This window comes from Eriocheir sinensis, chromosome 66, assembly GCF_024679095.1.
Source record: "Eriocheir sinensis breed Jianghai 21 chromosome 66, ASM2467909v1, whole genome shotgun sequence".
Lineage (NCBI taxonomy): Eukaryota > Metazoa > Arthropoda > Malacostraca > Decapoda > Varunidae > Eriocheir > Eriocheir sinensis.
In genome coordinates this window covers 3,090,533-3,111,034 of record NC_066574.1, presented here as the reverse complement: position 1 = coordinate 3,111,034, position 20,502 = coordinate 3,090,533, and the positions used below count along the sequence as shown (strand labels likewise).

Genomic DNA, 20,502 nt, shown 5'->3' with positions numbered 1-20,502 from the left:
TTACTCTAAGCTTGTTAATGATTTATTTTCCTTCTATATAGCCAATACATTTATCTCTATATAACGTGTGTGTGTGTGTGTGTGTGTGTGTGTGTGTTTACCTAGTTGTGTATTTACCTAGTTGTGTATTTACCTAGTTGTGACATACGGGAAAAGAGGTGTGTGTGTGTGTGTGTGTGTGTGTGTGTGTGTGTGTGTGTGTGTGTGTGTGTGTGTGTGTGTAAGCTTTTCTTTATCTGGCTTGTAAAGTTATTTGCAATGTCTTTTCGTAGTGAGTTTTCCGCACCATGTCTTCATCCCATGTTGCAACTATAATCATGTTAGTCCACACCAGCGTTTTGGAATATACACCAAGGTTGCGTCATATCCCAAGATTAAGTTCAAACAGCAGAAACTATTTATTCACTTCAGTAGTTTTTATTATGATCTTTTTTATGGCCTTTTAATTCATATTCAAACCTCCATAGCAACGCACATTTGTTTCACCAATGAGACAGCCACATAAACTTCAAGAAATACCGATGAGAAACTAAATATCTATAGGGCGATGACCTTTGCATCGCTTACACGCAGCCACACATATAACAAAGTCTTATTTAACAAGTAGGGTCGTGTGAGATTTGATTTTAACACTCATGATCATTAGTTGTTTTGTTGGACGTGTACAGAAAGACCACTCTCTTTCTTTAAGCAATTAACGCAATAACAACAATGATACAAGCAGTTTAAGTGTTAAGACATTCATGGAAGCACCAATTACCACTACACCCTCCAAGTCCTCTACAAATTCTACTTTTCAAAAACAGACAGAGACATGAAGTCACACATTGCCTTATACTGATTGAAGAGCTGCCGGACACGTGGGCTTCCTTGCTCCAGACTCTTGCCCACGTTGCCAATACCCCGTCTGCTCCTCGATCCTCTTTCCCTCACTTCAGCCTCCGATGCCGCTCGCCGTCGACGCCGCCTGAATACCACGCAGGCCTCGGAACCGGTCAGTTGTCTCTTGACGATGTGATGAACTAGAGACTTCGAATGAGGGGTTTCCAGCCCGCCGAGCCGGTTCACATGTCGCCTCAACCGCTCTAGGGACGCAATATGCTGTTTATCTTCCTCGCTGACTTGATTGGAGTGCATTACTAACTCATAAACTTCTTCAAAAGGGATTTCGTGGGGTGAGGTTCTTCCGGTGCCTTCAGAGTCGTGTTCAAACCACTTGTTCTGTAGCTTCGAGTCCTGATTTCGGTTTTCTGCTACGATGGAAGTACCGCTTTCATCGTTTGGTTCCTCGCGGGCAATACTCTCGCTGTCTACTTGATAAGCACGTGCAATGGTTGGGATACTGTCCGGGAAGTACAGGTCTGGCTTCAATCTATCATCGGACACGGGTACAGGGAATGGAGTGCTGTTTTCATCAGTTTCTTCATCATTTTCATTATCAGTTATGCCATCGCTGTCCTCGTCGTCCTCATCCTCGTCTTCGTCGTCAGTGTATTCATCCTCCTTCGCTTCATCGTCATTGATTAGAAAGTCCCACCGTGCCCTTTCGTCCATCCTCCCTGTGTCGTCACCGTTCGGAGGCTCACGCTCGCCACCTTGTTCTACATCTTCGACGTCGTTTTGGAAGCATAACAGTGAACCATCTCCAAGGTCAGTACAGTTCGTGATTCTATTAGGGAGATCTTCGGAGCCGTACCCGTACACCGCATTTTCAATATTTTCTTCATCTTCATCATCACCGTTATCATCATCGTCGTCATAGTAGTCTGCGTCATCGTAATAGGAGTACTCTTCAAAACCATCATTACCGTCATCGTCGTATCTTGCGTCGTCGTTATATTCCTCGTCGTCATCCTCATAATCTCCGTTTTGGTTGTGTTCGTCCATGTCATCGCCGTCAAGAGTGTCATCCCTGGAGTCGCCAAGCATCGTAGCAGGAGAGGAAGATCCGTGGCTGTTAATTCTCACTTGGTCACCTGCAGCTTCATCCTCCCCATCCTCGCGTGTGGGCCCATGACCATACAGGGAATTCAGATCACGTCGCTGGTCCTCTTGTACGGGCTCCACCGGAAGACCTGGAGACTGTTGTGCAGGGTAAGAGGAAGGTCCAACGGCAGCCTCATCGTTCCCATCCTCGCGAGTGGGCCCATAACCATGCAAGGAATTCAGGTCACGTCGCTGGTCCTCCTCTTGCACGGGCTCCACCGGAAGACCTGCTGGTGACCGTTGTGCTGGGTAAGGATCTTCGTCCAGTGGCAGCCTTGCACCAGACGCCAAGGCAGCCGAGCACAGTATTAACCTATAGGATGACAAAGGAAGTAATGAAACACAAAAGGGTTTTATAAGTGCAAGAGCAAAATGTTGAGAGAAGTATAGATTAGGATGCGTCAATCAATGAACTGGAGTTTTTTTTTATATAGAAACGAAGGCAGCTCAAGGGAAAAAAAAAAAGAAAAAAAAAGACAGAAAAGCGTTCAAGTCGTAGGCAGGAGTTAATACAAAAAAAGGAAGGCTGTTTCAGAGTTCACCAGCGATAGGGATGTAATAATGAGGATACTGGTTAACAAGAGTGAGAGAGGTTGTGTGTTGAGAGCCAAGCCACTCACCAGAGAGCTGCTGTTGGTGTCATCTCGCCGCTGTCACCGCACCCGTCACCTCGCGCTGACTGAGGCTGGCGACGCGTTCTGGGGATCCCGTTTCCCTCTCACTTCCCTGCGAATCCGAGTCACGTGCGTAGCAATGACCCAAACAATAGTCCACACAGCTTGTCTGGGTAGCGCATCCGGCAGAACCAGAACACACAAGCACGGGCGGATATGAAAACCCATTGTTGGACCGTTGAAACATGTAATTATTGTAGGGCAAGGTGGAAGGGGAAAAATAATGTCCTGTGGCACTTAGTCGAAAATTTTATTCGTGTTTCATTGATCTTTTTGCCCGGAGATTGGGTTGTTCGTTGACTTGGTGGAGCACATGCAGGTCTAAATATTGTTTTACGTATACTCAGAGTTAACACTTTTATGACAGAATAGTATAATGGCTTGTGTTTAATTACCAAACAACCTTGGGAGGGCTGAGTGAGTCGCGAGGATGGCTGGCAGTCGACGCCCTGACCAAGATCTCAGTCAGTGATGCTGCGCCGCTCATTCGAGACTCAGAGACGCCGACAGCCACACTATCGCGACGATGATCAGATCTTATTTAGTTTTCTTACCTATTTGTATCTTTACAGGATCAAGTCAAGCTCGTGATGTCCGTATTTTATCACATTTTATATATTTAAACTTATGTATAGCTTTGACACATTATCATTAGTGTGTGTGTGTGTGTGTGTGTGTGTGTGTGTGTGTGTGTGTGTGTGTGTGTGTGTGTGTGTGTGTGTGTGTGTGTGTGTAAATCACCACGGCCTGATCACGAGTTGGACTCGCTCTCGCCAGCAGGTACCCTCCTGACGTGAGCAAGTGCTCATTATCGTCGATCTCTTGCTCATTATCGTCGTGTGTGTGTGTGTGTGTGTGTGTGTGTGTGTGTGTGTGTGTGTGTGTGTGTGTGTGTGTGTGTGTGTGTGTGTGTGTGTGTGTGTGTGTGTGTGTGTGTGTGTGTGTGTGTGTGTGCGTATTTGTGTGTGTATGTGTGTGTGGAGTGAGTGAAATTATTCCTTAAATTAAACCTTAACAGACAAATTTAAACAAAACTATAGTCCCTATTAATTTTTATAAAACTATGATTAACTGTATAAAAGTAAAGCATATATTATCGAATTTAGACAGAACAACAAACACGTCTAGAGTTAAGCCTCAAGTGTCTCTGCACATCAGGCCAGGTACACGTACACGTACACGGGAGGCGGGCCGCGGCGGGCCGGGGCGGGCCGGGCAGCCGCGCCGAGGGGCGGCTCGGCATGCGCTCTCCTTGCTCCCTCCTCCGCAGGGCTTGGCTCCCCTCAAGAGGAGGCTGCCTGCGCGGGGCCTGCCGTGGGCCTGGAGGGGCGGGAGCGGGGCTGCCCTGGGCAGGGCTCTTCCTCTCCCCTCGTTAGTATTCTATTCGAATGTTTGTTAGGGAAAATTTTGTTTCCACAATATATTCCAGCGACGTTTATAATAAATAGACTGACTATGAACAATGGAGAAATGGTTGCATTGTGCGTGGCAGGCTGGTTGCCAACAACTGCTATGACTAACGGCTACGGCTGAAAGCGATGGCCTTAACCTTAATATGTGTTAGAGGTGATTTTATGTAAAACACAACTTTATTTTCCCTACCAGCAAGCGCCGCCCTCAAAACCTGATGATTATTTGGCCGTCGACGGGGCGCTGCCCCTACCTCACCTGCAGGGGGGACCAGTGTTTGGTGCTTCAGGATCCAGACTTTGGGGGCAAAAAGTTTGGCATATTATATCAACTTCTTCCCTTCCGTATGTTCCTGGATAACACTTGCCGAGGAGGCCCCGGCGCAGGGTGGTGCCAGCGGTGAGCGGGGGTACACAAACGCGGGGCGGTGGACTTCCCGGGGTTAATTTTGTTTCAACACTTCAGTATATCTTATTGCAAACTCATTATTTTGCTGATAATGACTTCATTGAATAACTGTTTAATTTTAGATCGCCATGTGATAGTTTTACATGGGCGGAACAAGCTGCACTGAAATAGGCAAGGTTCTGGAGGCTTGAGCTCTAGTCAGCCCGCAAGGCGGTGCCGGCGACGGCCTAGAACATGTACTGGCACACGAAGTAGTCCCTCTCCTTGCAGTCATAGTTGTAGGCGCGGTAGGAGCTCTGGCCGAACAGTCCCATGCACTTCCCGGAGCCGCTGGGGACCTCCTCGTTCCAGGTGTTCTTGCTCATGTCGATGGGCACGCCAGCCTGGGGAACACAGAAGGAGGGTTATGCGTCAGCAGGTAGATACTCTGACAAAGAAAGGAATTATTTGATTGATGCTTCATGATGTCTTATCAACGATCCATTCATGGGCATAACAGCACACTTTCTGTTATCCTGTTATCCCAGGCAGCATAGCAGAGAGATGGTCTCAAGTGGCATTTATAAACTAGCTAGTAGGCATTTATTTCAGCAAAAAGTTGGTGCACTGCGTAACATTATACTTTTCGGGGTGATCATCCATAATAACAGTGAGAACAGATTGTTATCATTATTATTCCAAAGGTGGGCCACACTGGAGTAGTGCAATGGAGGAGTATTCTAGATAAAGGAGCGTTTGATTTATAAGCCTTATATAACCAATGCCATGCCGCGGGCTGCCGGAGAGCTGCTCGGCCAGCCCCGCCCCGCCCCGCCTGGGATGCAGGGTCGGGGGAGTGCCGCTTTGTATTGTTTCGAGGGAGCAACGCGTCCTCTCATTTGCATAATGTAAATAATGATGCTGAGCGACGCCTGACGTCACTCTTCTACTTAACCGAAGCATTATGGGAACATGGCGAACGACAGCGAACTCCGCAGCCAGCTGTGAGCGGCGGCACCGCGGCGTCTCTGGGCGACTCGTCTGCCTCTTGAGTTTAGACCCTCGACTTAGGCACCAAGAGTGACCCACACACTCCCTCGGCCAGGCGCGCCCTTCCCGCGGCTCCGCCGTGCCCCTCAGCTCCACCGGGGCAGCGAGAGCAACTTTTTGCGAGACGGCGTCTGCCAAACACCTTAATTAATTAAGCAATGGTGCCAGTGCTGGGTGCATGGGGCGTGGTACTCCGTTCTAGTGTTCCTCATTCATTATCCCTAGGCGGCGAGGCAGGTGACGCGCCGGGAGCCACGAGGCGCCGATGCCATAGCGAGCACAGTTTTGTTTCCTCTCCTGGACCAGCTTTTATGTGCACGACACGCGGGGGAGACAGTAAAGCTTGTGGGTGGGCGGTCATATATCTATTATCCCGAGTATGGTCGACGAAGGCTTATTATTATATTATGTAACCTCCCTCCCGCCCCCTTTCTCTCTTTCAAACACACACACACACACACACACACACACACACACACACACACACACACACACACACATACACGCCAGGGTGTCCCCTTTCCAATTGGTGCCAGGAAAGGGGTGAAACGTGTTACGCTACACCACCAACGCCACGAAGATGGGCGAGAAGCGACAGACAAATGACACACACACACACACACACACACACACACACACACACACACACACACACACACACACACACACACACACACACACACACACACACACACACACACACACACACACACACACACACACACACACACACAAAACCGTCTGTGTTCAGAGTAAAAAAAAGCTTACTAACCATAATAATCTATCAAGGAAAAAAGTCTGTACCGCGACCCCGTATTATGCAGAACCCTGAGCTACATAATCGGTATTGCCAGAGCGGTGGTCTAGTGTGGTAAGTTATAGCGTCAAACCATGAAATCGATGGGCCAGGGCAAGGCAGTTCGAATCCCAGTGCCGCAGCGTGACGTCAGGAAGGGGATCCGGTCTAATACCCCAAACCAAGACCTCAAAACAGCGACCCCGTATATAACATGTGTAAGAAACCCGTGTGTTGTTAGTGGCACTCACCTGGGGACCTGATGACCACACCCACGTCCCTTCGTCCTGCTTGGATCCACCCACCCACAGGTACTCAGGAGGCTCTGGAAGATAATGACACGATAATAGTAATGGTGGTAATGATGATAATGATGGTGATGATAATAATAATAATAATAATAATAATAATAATAATAATAATAATAGGAAGAAGAAGAACAAGAAACACAAGAACAAGGAGAACAAGGAGACGAACAAGAAAGGGATAAAATTAATGATAACACAGAAGAATGAAGATGAAAACGAAAAGAACAACGAGGAAGAGGAGGAGGAGGAGGAGGACGAGGACGAGAAAGGAAGAATGAGGAAAAGAAATAAACATCATTGAATAAAGATACAAATCACACACACAAAAACAACAACAACAAGAACATCAACACAGCCCAATCAACCCACTTACCGGGGACGCCTGTGAGGAATTCCCGTAGCACAGAGAGGTTGCGTGGGGAGGCTAGGTCACCGCCAAGCCGCCCGCACTCCCGCCTGGCGTCCTCCCATCCCAGCATCTCGTCCTGTGCCAGATAGAAGCACTCGGAGTCCTTACGTGTGAAGGGCGCCGGGCAGGTGGAGTAGGCGGCAGCTGCAGACCCCCAAACGGCTGTCCAAGGGGGAAAAAATAGGGTGAAATCTCCATAAAGAAGGAAAGAAAGAGGAAAATAACAGGGTGAAATCTCCATAAAGAAGGAAAGAAAGAGGAAAATAACAGACCCATGCAGTGAAGAGCCACATGAAAGAGTGCCGTTGCAAAGGCGAAACTCCCGACCGTCAACTCATTCTCTTTCGCCTTTCGCATCAAATATTTCTGAAGGCCGAAAAGGAGATGAATCAGGTTCTAATGTGTGTCTTCTTAGGTTCATGGTACAGAAGAAGGGTCAGACTATCATTTGGCCCTGAAAGGTACACATGGAAATACCCAGAAATTCTACGAAAGCATTGTCAAATATGTGTGATTGGCCGCTGAAATGTTTGAAAATATTGCCCTATGTTAATCTACCGAGCCCAGAAGATGAAATAAGCAAGGTAAGAGAAGCAGGGAAGGAGAGGAGAGAGGCTGGCAATGATGAAGGCAGAGTGGAGACGTTAAGTATGGGGGTATAGGCTATAGCTACGCGTGGCCTCCGTGCTCATCTCCGTTGCATCTCCCTTTGAGTCTGTGATAGGAAAACAGGAACAAAGACGAAAGATATTGATCATAGCCTCGTCTTCTCGGATACTTTTCACCGACCTTTCATCGTGCGAGAATTACCATTTTTATAGAAACCTAATTTGAAAGTTATTGGCAATTCATTTTTTTTCTCTTTTATCGAAGCAGGATCTAGTGTTTTGTGTGTGTGTGTTGGGGTTAACTTGTTTTTTTTGTGCCTTGAGATACCTCCTTTGCCGTAAAATAACCACTTAGTCTTAGAAGGATAAAAAAAAAGATGAAGTATATTTGTAAAAGTAAAAATAGCACATAGAGGAAAAAAAAGATAAAGTGTATTAGGAAAAGTACAAGATGCCTGATGTTTTGATTTAGTCTCAGCGTTATTTTCCACTTTCTATCCTTATTTTTATCTCCCTCTATTTTTTATGTCGTATGAGAACCGTACCCTAACGTCTCGATGATGGGCGGTTTTTATTTTTATTTTTTCGGGAAGAGAAAGAATATTGTGTTGGAAATGAAGAGCTTGGGAAAGAGTTATGAGAAAGAGAATGTTACTGCACTTCTAATTGTTGTTGAGGGACACCAACTCTTCCTCTGTGCGGGGGAGAGAGAGAGAAGGGATGAGTAAGGACTGGGAATTGAAGAAAAGGAATGTCAACTGTAGGGAGACACAGGGGAGGGATGGGAGGTGGAGAGGAAGAGTTGAGATGTAGGAATTTGAGGGAAGGAACACTTGAGTTGAGCTCCTTCCTCTTCCTCTCCTATTTCTGGCTCCTCCTTCTGCCTGCTTCTCCATGTTGTATAATGACCATCCCAAACAGTGCTTTCATAGTTGTTTTTGTTTTTTTGGCTTACTTTTGTTTCCACTCATATTCTTAACTCCCTTCGTTTTCCTGCTTCCATGTGTCGTATAAATACCACCTCTAACAACAGTGTCTTAATAACGGGGATATTGTTTACTCGATGCTCTTCTGTTTCCACTCATATTCTTATCATTCTCCATTTTCCTTCTTTCTCACTTCGTATAAATGGCATCCCTAACAGTGCTTTAATAATGGAGGGTTTTGTGTTTCTCAGCGTCCTTCCACTTCTATATATAACTTCTATGCTTGCCTGTTTTTTTCGAAGTTGTATAATGACCATCCCTAACAGTGCTTTAATAATGGAGGGTTTTGTGTTTCTCAGCGTCCTTCCACTTCTATATATAACTTCTATGCTTGCCTGTTTTTTTCGAAGTTGTATAATGACCATCCCTAACAGTGCTTTCATAGTGAAGGTTTTGTTTCGTCTGCGTCCTTTCATTTCCTTATCCTATTTATAACTTCCCGACGCTTAACTGCGCTTAGATCCCCTTACATTAGCTTGGGATACCCTCTGTTTGCCTTGTTTTCCCATGTCGTGTATTTACCTTCAGCTGTCTTAGTGCATGCGTATCAAAAGTACAGCGTTACTCTCTCTCCATGTCCACTTTCCACTCTTAGATTGTACCTCTCTCCCTTTCTGTCTTTATTTGCGTATTCTAATCATTTTCTTCGTGACTAACGGTGCATCGCTACTCCCATAATCCACCTTTTAGTCTTGTTTCTTCCTCTCTCTGTCTGTCTCTTTCTCTACGTTCTTCACAAGCAACATCTCATCCAGTGTTTTATGTCTTATGGCGCAGCGTTACTTCTCTCCCTTCTCCATATTCCACTCTTGTTTGCCTCTATGTGTTTTCCTTCATCGTACATTGACATTCATCTACACTCCTTCATCCACCCTCCACGCTTGTCTGCATCTCTCTTTCTCTGCCTGTTTTCCTCCCTCGTACATTCACAGTCATCTACACTCCTTTATCAACCCTCCACTCCTGTCTGCATCTCTCTTTCTCTGCCTGTTTTCCTCCCTCGTACATTGACACTCATCTACACTCCTTTATCAACCCTCTACTCGTCTGCATCTCTCTCTGTCTGGTTGTTTTGCTCCTTCGTACATTCACCTTCCTCTCAATAGTGCGTCCAACTGTACCGCGAAACTCTGCCTTATGTCAACTTCTAGGCAAACAGGAAGCCGGCAAGTCCCTCGAGTCCCAAGCGGAGGAAGCAGAAGCAGACTTAATACCCAGCCAGCCTCCCTGTCAACCCTGCATGCGCTTTCCCTTCCTGCACTCCCTGTTGGTTCTATAATATGCTTAGTTTTGCGATGGGCGGGTTCCAGTATAGAAAATGAGGGAGCTGATATTGAAAGGAGGAAATGTGCGATAGAAACTAAGAATAAAGGGGAAAAAATGGGTCTGGTAGTCTCAAGAACCTGATGGCGAGTAAAGAAAACGAAAGAAGGAAATATGCATAACATCTCAGCCCTTCCCTTTTCCTACATACCGTCTCCCTGTCTCTCTCCCTGCCTTATTCTTCCCTTTCTTAAGACTCTTTCCCCTTCCCTCCCTGCCTCCCGCCGCCTCTTACCGTGCTCCTGGTCGCCCTGTTCCAGCAGCTCCGGACGTGACTGCTCCAGGAATTCCAGACGCGCATTGACCGTCTTGAGGCGCCCGAGCTCTTCCATCACCGTGGTCAGCTGGCTCATACACACTTGCATGTCCTCCTGCAACGATAACAACAAGACATGAAGTACTCGGCGCTTTTTAGGTCAATGTTGAGTGTTTTAGTGGTTACATTGTCTCATTATATTCTCTCATCATTGCCATTCATAATCAAAACACTTTACTTTTTAATGAGGGAGGTGATATTGAAAGGAGGAAATGTGCGATAGAAACTAAGAATAAAGGGGAAAAATGGGCCTGGTAGTCTCAAGAACCTGATGGCGAGTAAAGAAAACGAAAGAAGGAAAAATATTTAACATCCCAGACCTTTCCCTTTCCTATACACCGTCTCCCTGTCTCTCTCCCTGCCTTATTCTTCCCTTTCTTAAGACTCTTTCCATGTGTTGCTAAAGAGCTTTGTGGGTGTGGACGTATTTGAATGATTGATATTGTTTGCTTGAAGTTGAAATTGTACTCCCAAACATCATAATTCTCTGCTCCAAACATCACACTGAAAGCAAATTCCGAACCAATTTAGACCAGGTAGAAAAAGAGTAATGGGAAAATGAAACCCGAAACCTTGTACCTGATTATATAAAGGCTGCGTGGGTATAAAATTTAGCAAAGGGAAAGCTTGTAGTGTTAAACTTTTCCCCAGAAGCTTCAATGCATGGATTAAACAAAGCAGCTAACAATCACTTCAGAGGTAACTTTGGACAAGCGCCTCTTCAGATCCGAAAAAGACCACACAGAAAAATTATAAAGTCATACAAAACTGCACATTCAATAGCCGATTACTTTTTTTAAACTTCCATCACATTTAATTTGACATCAGCATCAAAGGAAGACCCAAAAAGATGCTATGAATAAATTACTCAGCGATCCTTTACAACCTACGAGGCGCTTCGGTGTCAGCTCGAGTTAACCCGGTAGCTGCGGGGGTCATGTTTCTTAGGTTAGGTTAGGTTAGGTTAGGTTAGGTTAAAGGTTAGGTTAGGTTAGGTTAAAGGCCCCTCTAAGTAAAATAATGAGAAAGAATCATCACTCACGCAAACCATTTCATAATATATATCAACGCATGTGTGATTAGTTTATGCATCATCTACTTTGGGAGGTTTATATCATGGCAGAAATTTGACCCATCGCTGGTACACGGTAAAGCCACAAATTTGGCCCGTCGCTGCTACCGGGTTAAGTCTTGCCGGAGATCGAGGCAGTCGGACAGTGATAAAGGAAATACAGAAATAAAAAAGTCCTACAGTAACTTAAAATTGAGTCAGAATAGCTTCACGTTTTAAGAGATGAAACATAGGATTCTCGAGCCACACACAACAATAGTCTCCAGTAATGTGTGTGTGTGTGTGTGTGTGTGTGTGTGTGTGTGTGTGTGTGTGTGTGTGTGTGTGTGTGTGTGTGTGTGTGTGTGTGTGTGCCGGGCAGGATCCGAGGCCTCCCGTCACCTTCACCCTGACCAACACAACACGAGACACACTTGGGCACACTCTTGGGCGAGCCGCACTTCAAACATCTTAATTAAGTGATAAAAGACAGATGCACAGCGATGCCACGGTAGTAAACACGCGCGAATGCATGAGAAGGACTTATTTTGCAGTCTTCTATTCTTATATCAGTTAAATATACGTAAACAAATACACCTAAACAAGTCTACATTACGGAAACAGCATCATAAGTTTACCTTGAAATGCATAACCTTAAGAGTGTGATTGGATACATCGTTGTGTTGTTCCGCCCACTGTCTAAGAATACTGTGGTTCCTCTATTACCTGAAGAATGCATAGTGCGATCAAGGCGCCATCTATCCGCCGGCCAATCTAGACGTCACTTGAGGAGGCTACTGACGGGGAGGGGAGGATTGATAGGTTACGTGGCGCACCTTCCCGACGCCACGGCCCGTTTTCTCAGACACTTTCGGCTCTCAAAACAAATATTTTCAAAGATCACAAGGGAGATCAGTCGGGCTCCCGCGAGTGTTTTGCAGATCAATAAAAACTACCCATGGAAATGTCTCAATACCAGCGTTGCCGTATTGTCGTACTCAGCCGCTTATATTTCCCGACTTCCTACCCCCAACCTGTCTTCTGGGCTCCAATAACGAAACTTATTTATAGTTATCGTTAAAAGAGTTAGATTCTGATGTTTCTTGACAATAGTTAGGCGTCAGAAACAGGTAAATACTATGCTCTGAGTACGACAATCTGGCAACGGTGCTCAGTACACAACATCTACGATAGCCTAAGCGAATGTGAATGTAGAATCCCCGAAATGTTTGAGATATGGGCACAGGTCTCGAGGGCTAACCGGGTATTCATGGGTGACTTTCCCGTTCAAGAAGTGCAGAAGTCGTGTGAAATTATCACTGGCATCACAAAACAGACCATGGAAACAACAATAACTTCTATGAGAGACTTTTCAAGCAGGCGAACTGAGGCGCCGAGATGTTTGAGATATGGGCCCAGGAGTGAGGGTGAGTGAATGGCGTCTTAGAGGAGCTGAAGGTTGGAGTGAACGCAAAGACCACTCAGCGATCATTACCCAATCATGCCACCGAAGCCCCAAAGCATGATATACGAGCCCGGTTTTCTGCGGCGCCCGAGTCTCTCTTACTGATGATGGTAAGGCTGATGATGATGATTGTGGTGGTGATATTGATGCTAGAGTTTTATACAGCATCCAGAAATGAAGAAAGAAGACTACTAGTACCAATACTAATACCAATATTAATACCAATGATAATAATAATACCTATACTAATACCAATACCAATACTAATACGAATACTAATACCAATACCAATTCTAATGCCAATACTGATACTAATACCAATACAAATACCAATACTAATACTAATACCAACACTAATACCAATACCAGTACTAACAACAATGCTAATACCAATACTAATACTAATGCTAATACCAATACTAATACTAATACTAATACTAATACCAATACTAATACCAATACTAATACCAATACTAATACCAATACTAATACTAATATCAATACTAATACCAATACTAATACTAATACTAATACCAATACTAATACTAATACCAATACTAATACCAATACTAATACTAATACCAATACTAATACTAATACTAATACCAATACTAATACTAATACCAATACTAATACTAATACTAATACCAATACTAATACTTATACGAATACTAATACCAATACTAATACCAATAATAATAATAATACCAATACTAATACCAATAATAATAATAATACCAATACTAATACTAATACCAATACTAATACCAATAATAATAATAATAATACCAATACTAATACCAATACTAATACTAATACCAATTCTAATACTAATACCAATAATAATACCAATACTAATACCATACTAATACTAATAACATTAATAATAATAATAATAACAATAAGCATAAATAATTGTCCCCCGGGATGCAACACCTTCAGTAGTCATCTTCACCTTCAGTAGTCATATTCACCTTCAGTAGTTACGTTCACCTTCAGGGGTCACGTTCACTCCTCCGCCCTGTCTTCTGTCTTACTAACCTTGACGTTCCATCGACCCCCCTTGCCCCCCCTCTTATCCCGTGCCCTCAACCCTTTCTTTGTCTTACCTATCCTTCTCTCTCTCTCTCTCTCTCTCTCTCTCTCTCTCTCTCTCTCTCTCTCTCTCTCTCTCTCTCTCTCTCTCTCTCTCTCTCTCTCTCTCTCTCTCTCTCTCTCTCTCTCTCTCTCTCTCTCTCTCTCTCTCTCTCTCTCTCTCTCTCTCTCTCTCTCTCTCTCACACACACACACACACACACACACTCACGCACGCACGCACGCACACGCACGCACTCCTCTTTCCTCAGTTCTGTAAGGTCCATCTTGAGTGATAGAAGTGGAATGCGTGAGTGAGTGGAGGTGGAGGAATGACGGAGGTGGAGGAGGAGGAGGAGGAGGAGAGAATGCAGGTGGACTGGTTAGCGTGAAGCGGGTATGGAGGAATGAAGAAGGGAGGGAGAGGAGGGAGAAGAAGGGTGAAGGAGGTAGGGGAAGGATGAAGATAAGGATGAGGTAAGGATGAGTACGGATGAGGAAGGGAGTGAGGAAGGGTATGGATGAGGAAGGGAAGGAGAAGAAGGGTCAGGGATGGTAGAAGGGATGGCTATGGACGAGGAAGGAGAGGAAGAGTAAAGATGATAGTAAGAATTAATGTGTATGAATGACGATGGGAGGAACAGGAAGTATAAAGATGAGGGTAGGAGGGAGGGAGTAAGAGGGAGAGTAAAAATATGGGTAGGGGCAAGAATGGAGGCTTTTGAAGCATATAAAGGAGTAGTTAAGCTTTTTATCTCACTCCATTGAATCACATAGTACAGCAGAACCCAATTACATCCCAGTTTATAGGTGGATACGGAGTAAAAGGAAGGAATTGAAGGTGACAAAAGGGGATTCTGAAAGGTATGCGTGTCTTTATAGTTGGTGGTGATGGTGGTGGTGGTGGTGGTTTTGGTGGTGATGGTGCAGTAATAGCACAATGAAGCACACACACACACACACACACACACACACACACAGACACAGACACCATCTATATGACGCAAGACGAAAGAAATAGAAATAATATGAGCCATGGCTGCCTTCCACTGTATCGAGAGAGAGAGAGAGAGAGAGAGAGACTAACCAATAACCCTAATTCTTCGATGGATTAGCAAAACGCAACGAGCTTAGAAACAACAAAAGGAATAAAATAACAAAGAAAAAAAGGAAAACTAAACATACATCCATATACAGTAAAGAAGAAGAAGAGAAAGAACAAGAACAAGAACAAGAAGAACAAGAACATAAGCAAGAACCAGAAGAGAAAAAAGAAGAAAGAAAGAAAGAAAGGAAGAAGATAAGGAAGGAGGAGAAGAAACGGCAGCAGAGAAGAAAGAAAGAACGTAAGAAAGAAGACGAAGAAGAAGCAGAAGAGGAAGGCAAGCTCTAGGGCGTGCACAAGCAGGTAACCAATTGGAAGCCGCAGCCCCTTCCGTTCCGTTTGTTTACAGTGGAGGCGATCGCTGCGTGACGTCACCGCATAAACAAGGCCCTTCAGCAAGCCTCGAGGAGAAGAAGCGAGCCACTCCACTCCCGACGAAATTATTGGGCCGTCCGTCAAGCAGCGGATTCCAAGTCATTTAAAATCGGATTGGACACTATTGGAGACGGGCAGCTCGCGTTCTTGAGCGTCGAGAGGCCAACCAAGACTGTGAGTGGCGCGGACTTGAATATACGGGGAAAAGTGGTCGAGGAGAGTTGGTTACATCAGAGCATCCTTCTAGTGTGTGTGTGTGTGTGTGTACATGACTTGCTGCGTGGCTGTTGGTTGTGGCTGCACGCGTGTGTGTGTGTGTGCTATATTTAACTTTGTGTAGAGGAATATAAATAAATAAAAATACATATACGTTTCTCTTTGTTTTTGCTATCTTTCTTTTCATTCTTTGCGTTTTTTTTTCTTCTTTTTTGTCTTTCCTTCCTTCTACCTTTCTCTCTTTCTTTATGGCTTGCTTTCCTTCTTTCTCTCTTTCTTCATTGTTTTCTTATATTATTCATTCATTTCTTCGACTTTGTTACTTTTTCTTCCTTTCTTTTTTCCCTTCATTACTCGATTTGCTTATATTTCCTACATTTTTTTCTTATGTTTATTTATTTCTTCTTTACTTTCCTTTAACCTTCTTTTTGTCTCCATTACTTTCGTTTTTCATTTCCTTCGCCCTTAGTTCTTTCATTCCTTTCCCTTACTTCCTACCGAGCACAAAGAACTCAAGGGCACTTACTAAATAAACAGAGCACACGATCTTTGTCCTGGCTCACTGTATGTGTCGTTGAGGGGGTGACTAAATGGGTATACCGTCTCTTTCTTCCTTTCTTTTTAGCTGCTGAGTGATGGAGAGAGAGTGAGAGAAGAAGGGGAGAGGAGGAGGAAGAGGTGGCGGGATAGGAGCCACTAACCACTTCACTGTATCTGAGTCAAGCCTACGACCGTCAGGAGGTTTGATTTACGATGAAGATTCCTCTCTCTCTCTTTTTCTCTCTTTTTTTTTTAATTCGTGAGTGATGGAGAGGGGAGGGAGGGGGTCGAGGTGACGGGCCAACCACTTCACTGTATCTGAGTGTAGTCTACGAGCATCAGGAGGTTTGACTAACGATGCGCGGCCGAGATAAAGTTATGGCGTGAGTGAAGTGCGGCGACGCTGTGTCTGTCTCTACTTACACGCTGTTGCTGCTAAGAGTTTTTTTTATATCAGGGCTAACAATGAAGTCGTTGCGCATAATATGATTCTCTCTCTCTCTCTCTCTCTCTCTCTCTCTCTCTCTCTCTCTCTCTCTCTCTCTCTCTCTCCCCTACAGTCCCGGCGCGGCAGACAGCGGTGTGCCGGGCAGGGCTGTTGTTGCCTCGGGCTGTTGCCAAGAAGCCGTCGAGCAGGACCCGCGCACGTATATAAATATCGGATTCGGTCGGGAGCAACCGTCGCATGCATCAAGGCTTATCTACTAATTTTTGTTGCGATAATATATTTGTAATCATTTAAGTTGGCTTAAATTAGAGGACGGCTCAGTTTTTGCTCCTTCACAAGGGCGCATAAAAACAGCCTCGATACCCAGAGACAACTGCTGATGTCTGTTTAGTGCCCGATACATGCGTCAAGTACATGACTGCCTGCACTAGCTGACACAATATATATATATATATATATATATATATATATATATATATATATATATATATATATATATATATATATATATTTTTATTTATATATATATATATATATACACACACACACACACACACACACACACACACACACACACACACACACACACACACACACACACACACACACACACACTGTCATAAAGTGGAGACAATCATCGTCTTAACACATTCACAAAGAGTGAAAATTGTACAATAACTGGTATAAATAAACCCGCGGACCTTCTCAGACTTGCTGACGATCCTCGGGTCTTGATATGTCACTTCTCCCCCCCCCACCCCCCCCACACACACACCGTTCATTTTTTTTTTTGTTCATATGTTGTCTTCTCTCCAGACCATCGCCATTTCTTGATCTTCATTGTTTTCATCAAGTCGTCTGCTTTTGTCTGTTCTCTTAGCCATTTGAACAAGTATTTTATACGATATTGTGACACCAACATCGATCTCTCCATCCCACTTTGGACGTTTCTAAATTCCTTTTTCCAGAGAATTGGTCCACGTCCACGCCTTTGATCTATATCTCATGACGGGGGAAGCCCACTAACTGAAAAACTTTTGCCTTAATTAATTAAGTACAGCGGTAAGGCTCCCCTCACTGAATTATGTTATCTTGTTTTATGAAAGCACTCCAGCCCAATCTTGTGCGTCTTGTGCTGTAACGGGCAGACACTTGGTGGCGGATCCAAAGTGTAAATGAGTGACAAGGGAGCAAATACGTGACGAGGGAGTATATACGTGACAAGGGAGTTAATACGTGATAAGGGAGTAAACACGTGATAAGGGAGTAAACATGTGACAAGGGAGTTAATACGTGACAAGGGAGTTAATATGTGACAAGGGAGTATATACGTGACAAAGGAGTATTTACGTGACAAGGGAGTTAATACGTGACAAGGGAGTTAATACGTGACAAGGGAGTTAATACGTGATAAGAGAGTTTATACGTGACAAGGGAGTTAATACGTGACAAGGGAGTAAATACGTGACAAGGGAGTATTTACGTGACAAGGGAGTTAATACGTGACAGGGGAATAAGTTCGTGACAGGGGCGTGAATGAGTGACAGAGGAATGAGTGTGGGTGTAGTGACGAGGCTGCTGTGAGGGCCGCCAAGGATGTGGTGATAGAGGGCTGTATTGATTGGGGTGTGGCCGAGCCTGGAGTGCTGTATAAACTATTGCCAAGGTGACGATAGGGCAGTGTTGACACATGGCTATAGACTACAGCTACTAAGGAGAACGTCACTTCCTATTTAACCCAGCAATTCATATCTACGAGCGTGCACCAGTCACACTAGGCCAGTCCACCATATAGTTGTTAAATAGATACACAAGCAGATAAACGGATATGCGACATCTACTTAAATTAACGTGAATTAGCAACCACGAACCACCCTGGCGTCGCTGAAGCACACCCGCAGACTAGCATCCCCGCACGGAGAGGCCACTGACGACGTACTTTCTGTATATATATTCACATTACTGCCCTTGTGCTACACGATACATAGCCTGGACACCTCTGCCATTGTTTCCTCTCCTTCTTCGTCCATTCAGTTCGCCTTAAACCCACGGTATGCACGTCACGGAGATGGCAGACACAGTTATATTCTTACGTGTTCGCAAGCTAATGTTATTCTTCATGAGCTTACTTTCAAGAGGCTGAGCCGTGACCAAATTTCCGACTTGAAGGAAAAGAATACACTAAAAAATAGAGCAATATAGTGATGAAAATAAGATTGGGAGAGAGAGAGAGAGAGAGAGAGAGAGAGAGAGAGAGAGAGAGAGAGAGAGAGAGAAGAGCAACAGCGATGATAAACAACCAATTCCTTGCGTCTACACTCTCGCACTCGCCGCCACAACGAAGAAAAGTGGTCCTGGGAAGGCGGTGGGCGGCGGTCTGGGTCTGGTAAGGTCAGAGTGTTCCTGTTCCCCCTCAAGATCTTCCTTCCTAGACCTGAATGAGCGTCTGGCAAGGTGCAGGAGAGACAATGAGCTATACTATTAAGGAAAGACGAAAAATAGATAAAAGGAGAAGGAAATGAATGAAAATAGGAAAAATAATTAGGAAAAAAAGGAGATGAAGCGAGAAGACAAGAAGACAAGAAAAAAATTGAAGGAAAGAAGGAAAGGGAAGAAAAAGGAAGGCAGAGAATAAGCATTTCGTCGCCTAGGAACACAGATTATTTTGACATGGCTTTCGTAGGAGTTGTGAGCCTTTCCAAAGAGCATTTTTTTCTCTTAACCTGGTGGGAGTTTGACAAGGCTTCTGCACATACCATGAACTCTAGTAACAGACTCTGGGGAACGTATTTTACCTCTTTTTAGCCCTTCGAAGTAATTGATGTGAGAGTCAGTCGCGTCTAAGTATACCGACCAGTAGATTCAGGAGCTCCGTGTATCAAGTGTCCCTTTCCACATCCTCTCACTCCTTCATCTCGTCCTCCTCATGTGCAGGAGAGACAGTTTTAAGGAGCGCCGTTTATACTCTGTCCCTTTCCATACCCTCCCAGTGGCCTCTTCCCTCAAAGGAGAGCGAAAGACGACTCCGAAGGGACGAGTGAGCGACGTAGCTGCCTGGGAATGTCTCAGGAGCATAATCTCAGACGTTTCGACACCTTTGTGCTTCTGTTTATGCTGTCGTGGAAGTTTTAGTGACTCCCATGGGCCGTTTCATGACCCTGGGGATCGATTAGCAAGGTTTCTGCGCCATGAACGGGGAAAACACTCACGAGAACCTGTCTTATATCCTCCGTGGCCTTCAAAAATAGCCGTGATAAGAGCCCGAAGCTTTAGAGAATACGTGTCTTGGGCATGAGGAGGTGCGTGTGTGAGTGGCTGGGTCGTCACTCTCAGACGCTTCCACCTCTCATGTTAACTATTTCCAAAGGCCGAAAAGGTGATTAATCGGGTTTTCATGAGAGTTTCAGAAGAAGGGTCAAACTACCACCAGGCTCATAAAACTACCCATGGGAAGGCTCAAACTCCTACGAAAGCCTTGTCGATTATGTGAACTAGGGCGCCGATGTGTTTAATAAGATTATCGCCCTGCTGGGAATGAGGAACGAGGAAGCACGTGTGAGGGTGACTGGCTGAAGCTGGTTAGGCAATACAAACACACACACACACACACACACACACACACACACACACACTCGCGCGCAGCAGATACGAGTAAGCCATTAGGAGAAGTGGACCGAAGAGGATTTTATGGCTCCCAGGACCCTAATTAGAGCAGGCGTATCGCAGTGACTTGTGAAGACGTCATGTTGGGCCATCTGAGGCAATATACATGGCCAGGGAAGACGAGCCCAGCGAACCCGAGCCACCCAGCCACCAGCCAGCCAGCCAGTCGCTTGGGCAACCCTCGACCCACGTTACCAAATTATCATACTTAAGTCCTTATTATTAAAAGTACCGAGCTGTCTTTATTACTATTTCCCAAAGCCACAGAGAAGATTATTAACCGGGTTTCAATGGGTGGTTATCCCGTTCAAG

At 44.9% G+C, this 20,502-nt stretch overlaps 2 protein-coding genes across 3 annotated transcripts in view; both read right to left on the bottom strand.

Moving 5' to 3' along the window:
* Window positions 1–374: 374 nt before the first annotated feature.
* On the bottom strand, window positions 375–2,771 carry LOC126987730 (uncharacterized). Its single transcript, XM_050844971.1, has 2 exons — window positions 2,607–2,771; window positions 375–2,299 (listed from the first exon to the last, which is right to left on the bottom strand). Exons 1-2 carry the CDS (start codon window positions 2,627–2,629, stop codon window positions 790–792), a joined length of 1,533 nt encoding a protein of 510 aa, XP_050700928.1. The 5' UTR covers window positions 2,630–2,771; the 3' UTR covers window positions 375–789.
* Window positions 2,772–3,550: 779 nt separating this feature from the next.
* Window positions 3,551–20,502, bottom strand: part of LOC126987732 (uncharacterized) — a 58,426-nt gene continuing 41,474 nt past the window's right edge. For both annotated transcript variants that reach the window (XM_050844975.1, XM_050844974.1), the window contains exons 4-7: window positions 10,173–10,308; window positions 6,985–7,182; window positions 6,555–6,628; window positions 3,551–4,861 (exon numbers count right to left, since the gene is read on the bottom strand). In XM_050844975.1, coding sequence (XP_050700932.1) covers window positions 4,706–4,861; window positions 6,555–6,628; window positions 6,985–7,182; window positions 10,173–10,308 — 564 coding nt within the window. In that variant the 3' untranslated portion in view covers window positions 3,551–4,705. The remainder of the gene's footprint in view (window positions 4,862–6,554; window positions 6,629–6,984; window positions 7,183–10,172; window positions 10,309–20,502) is intronic.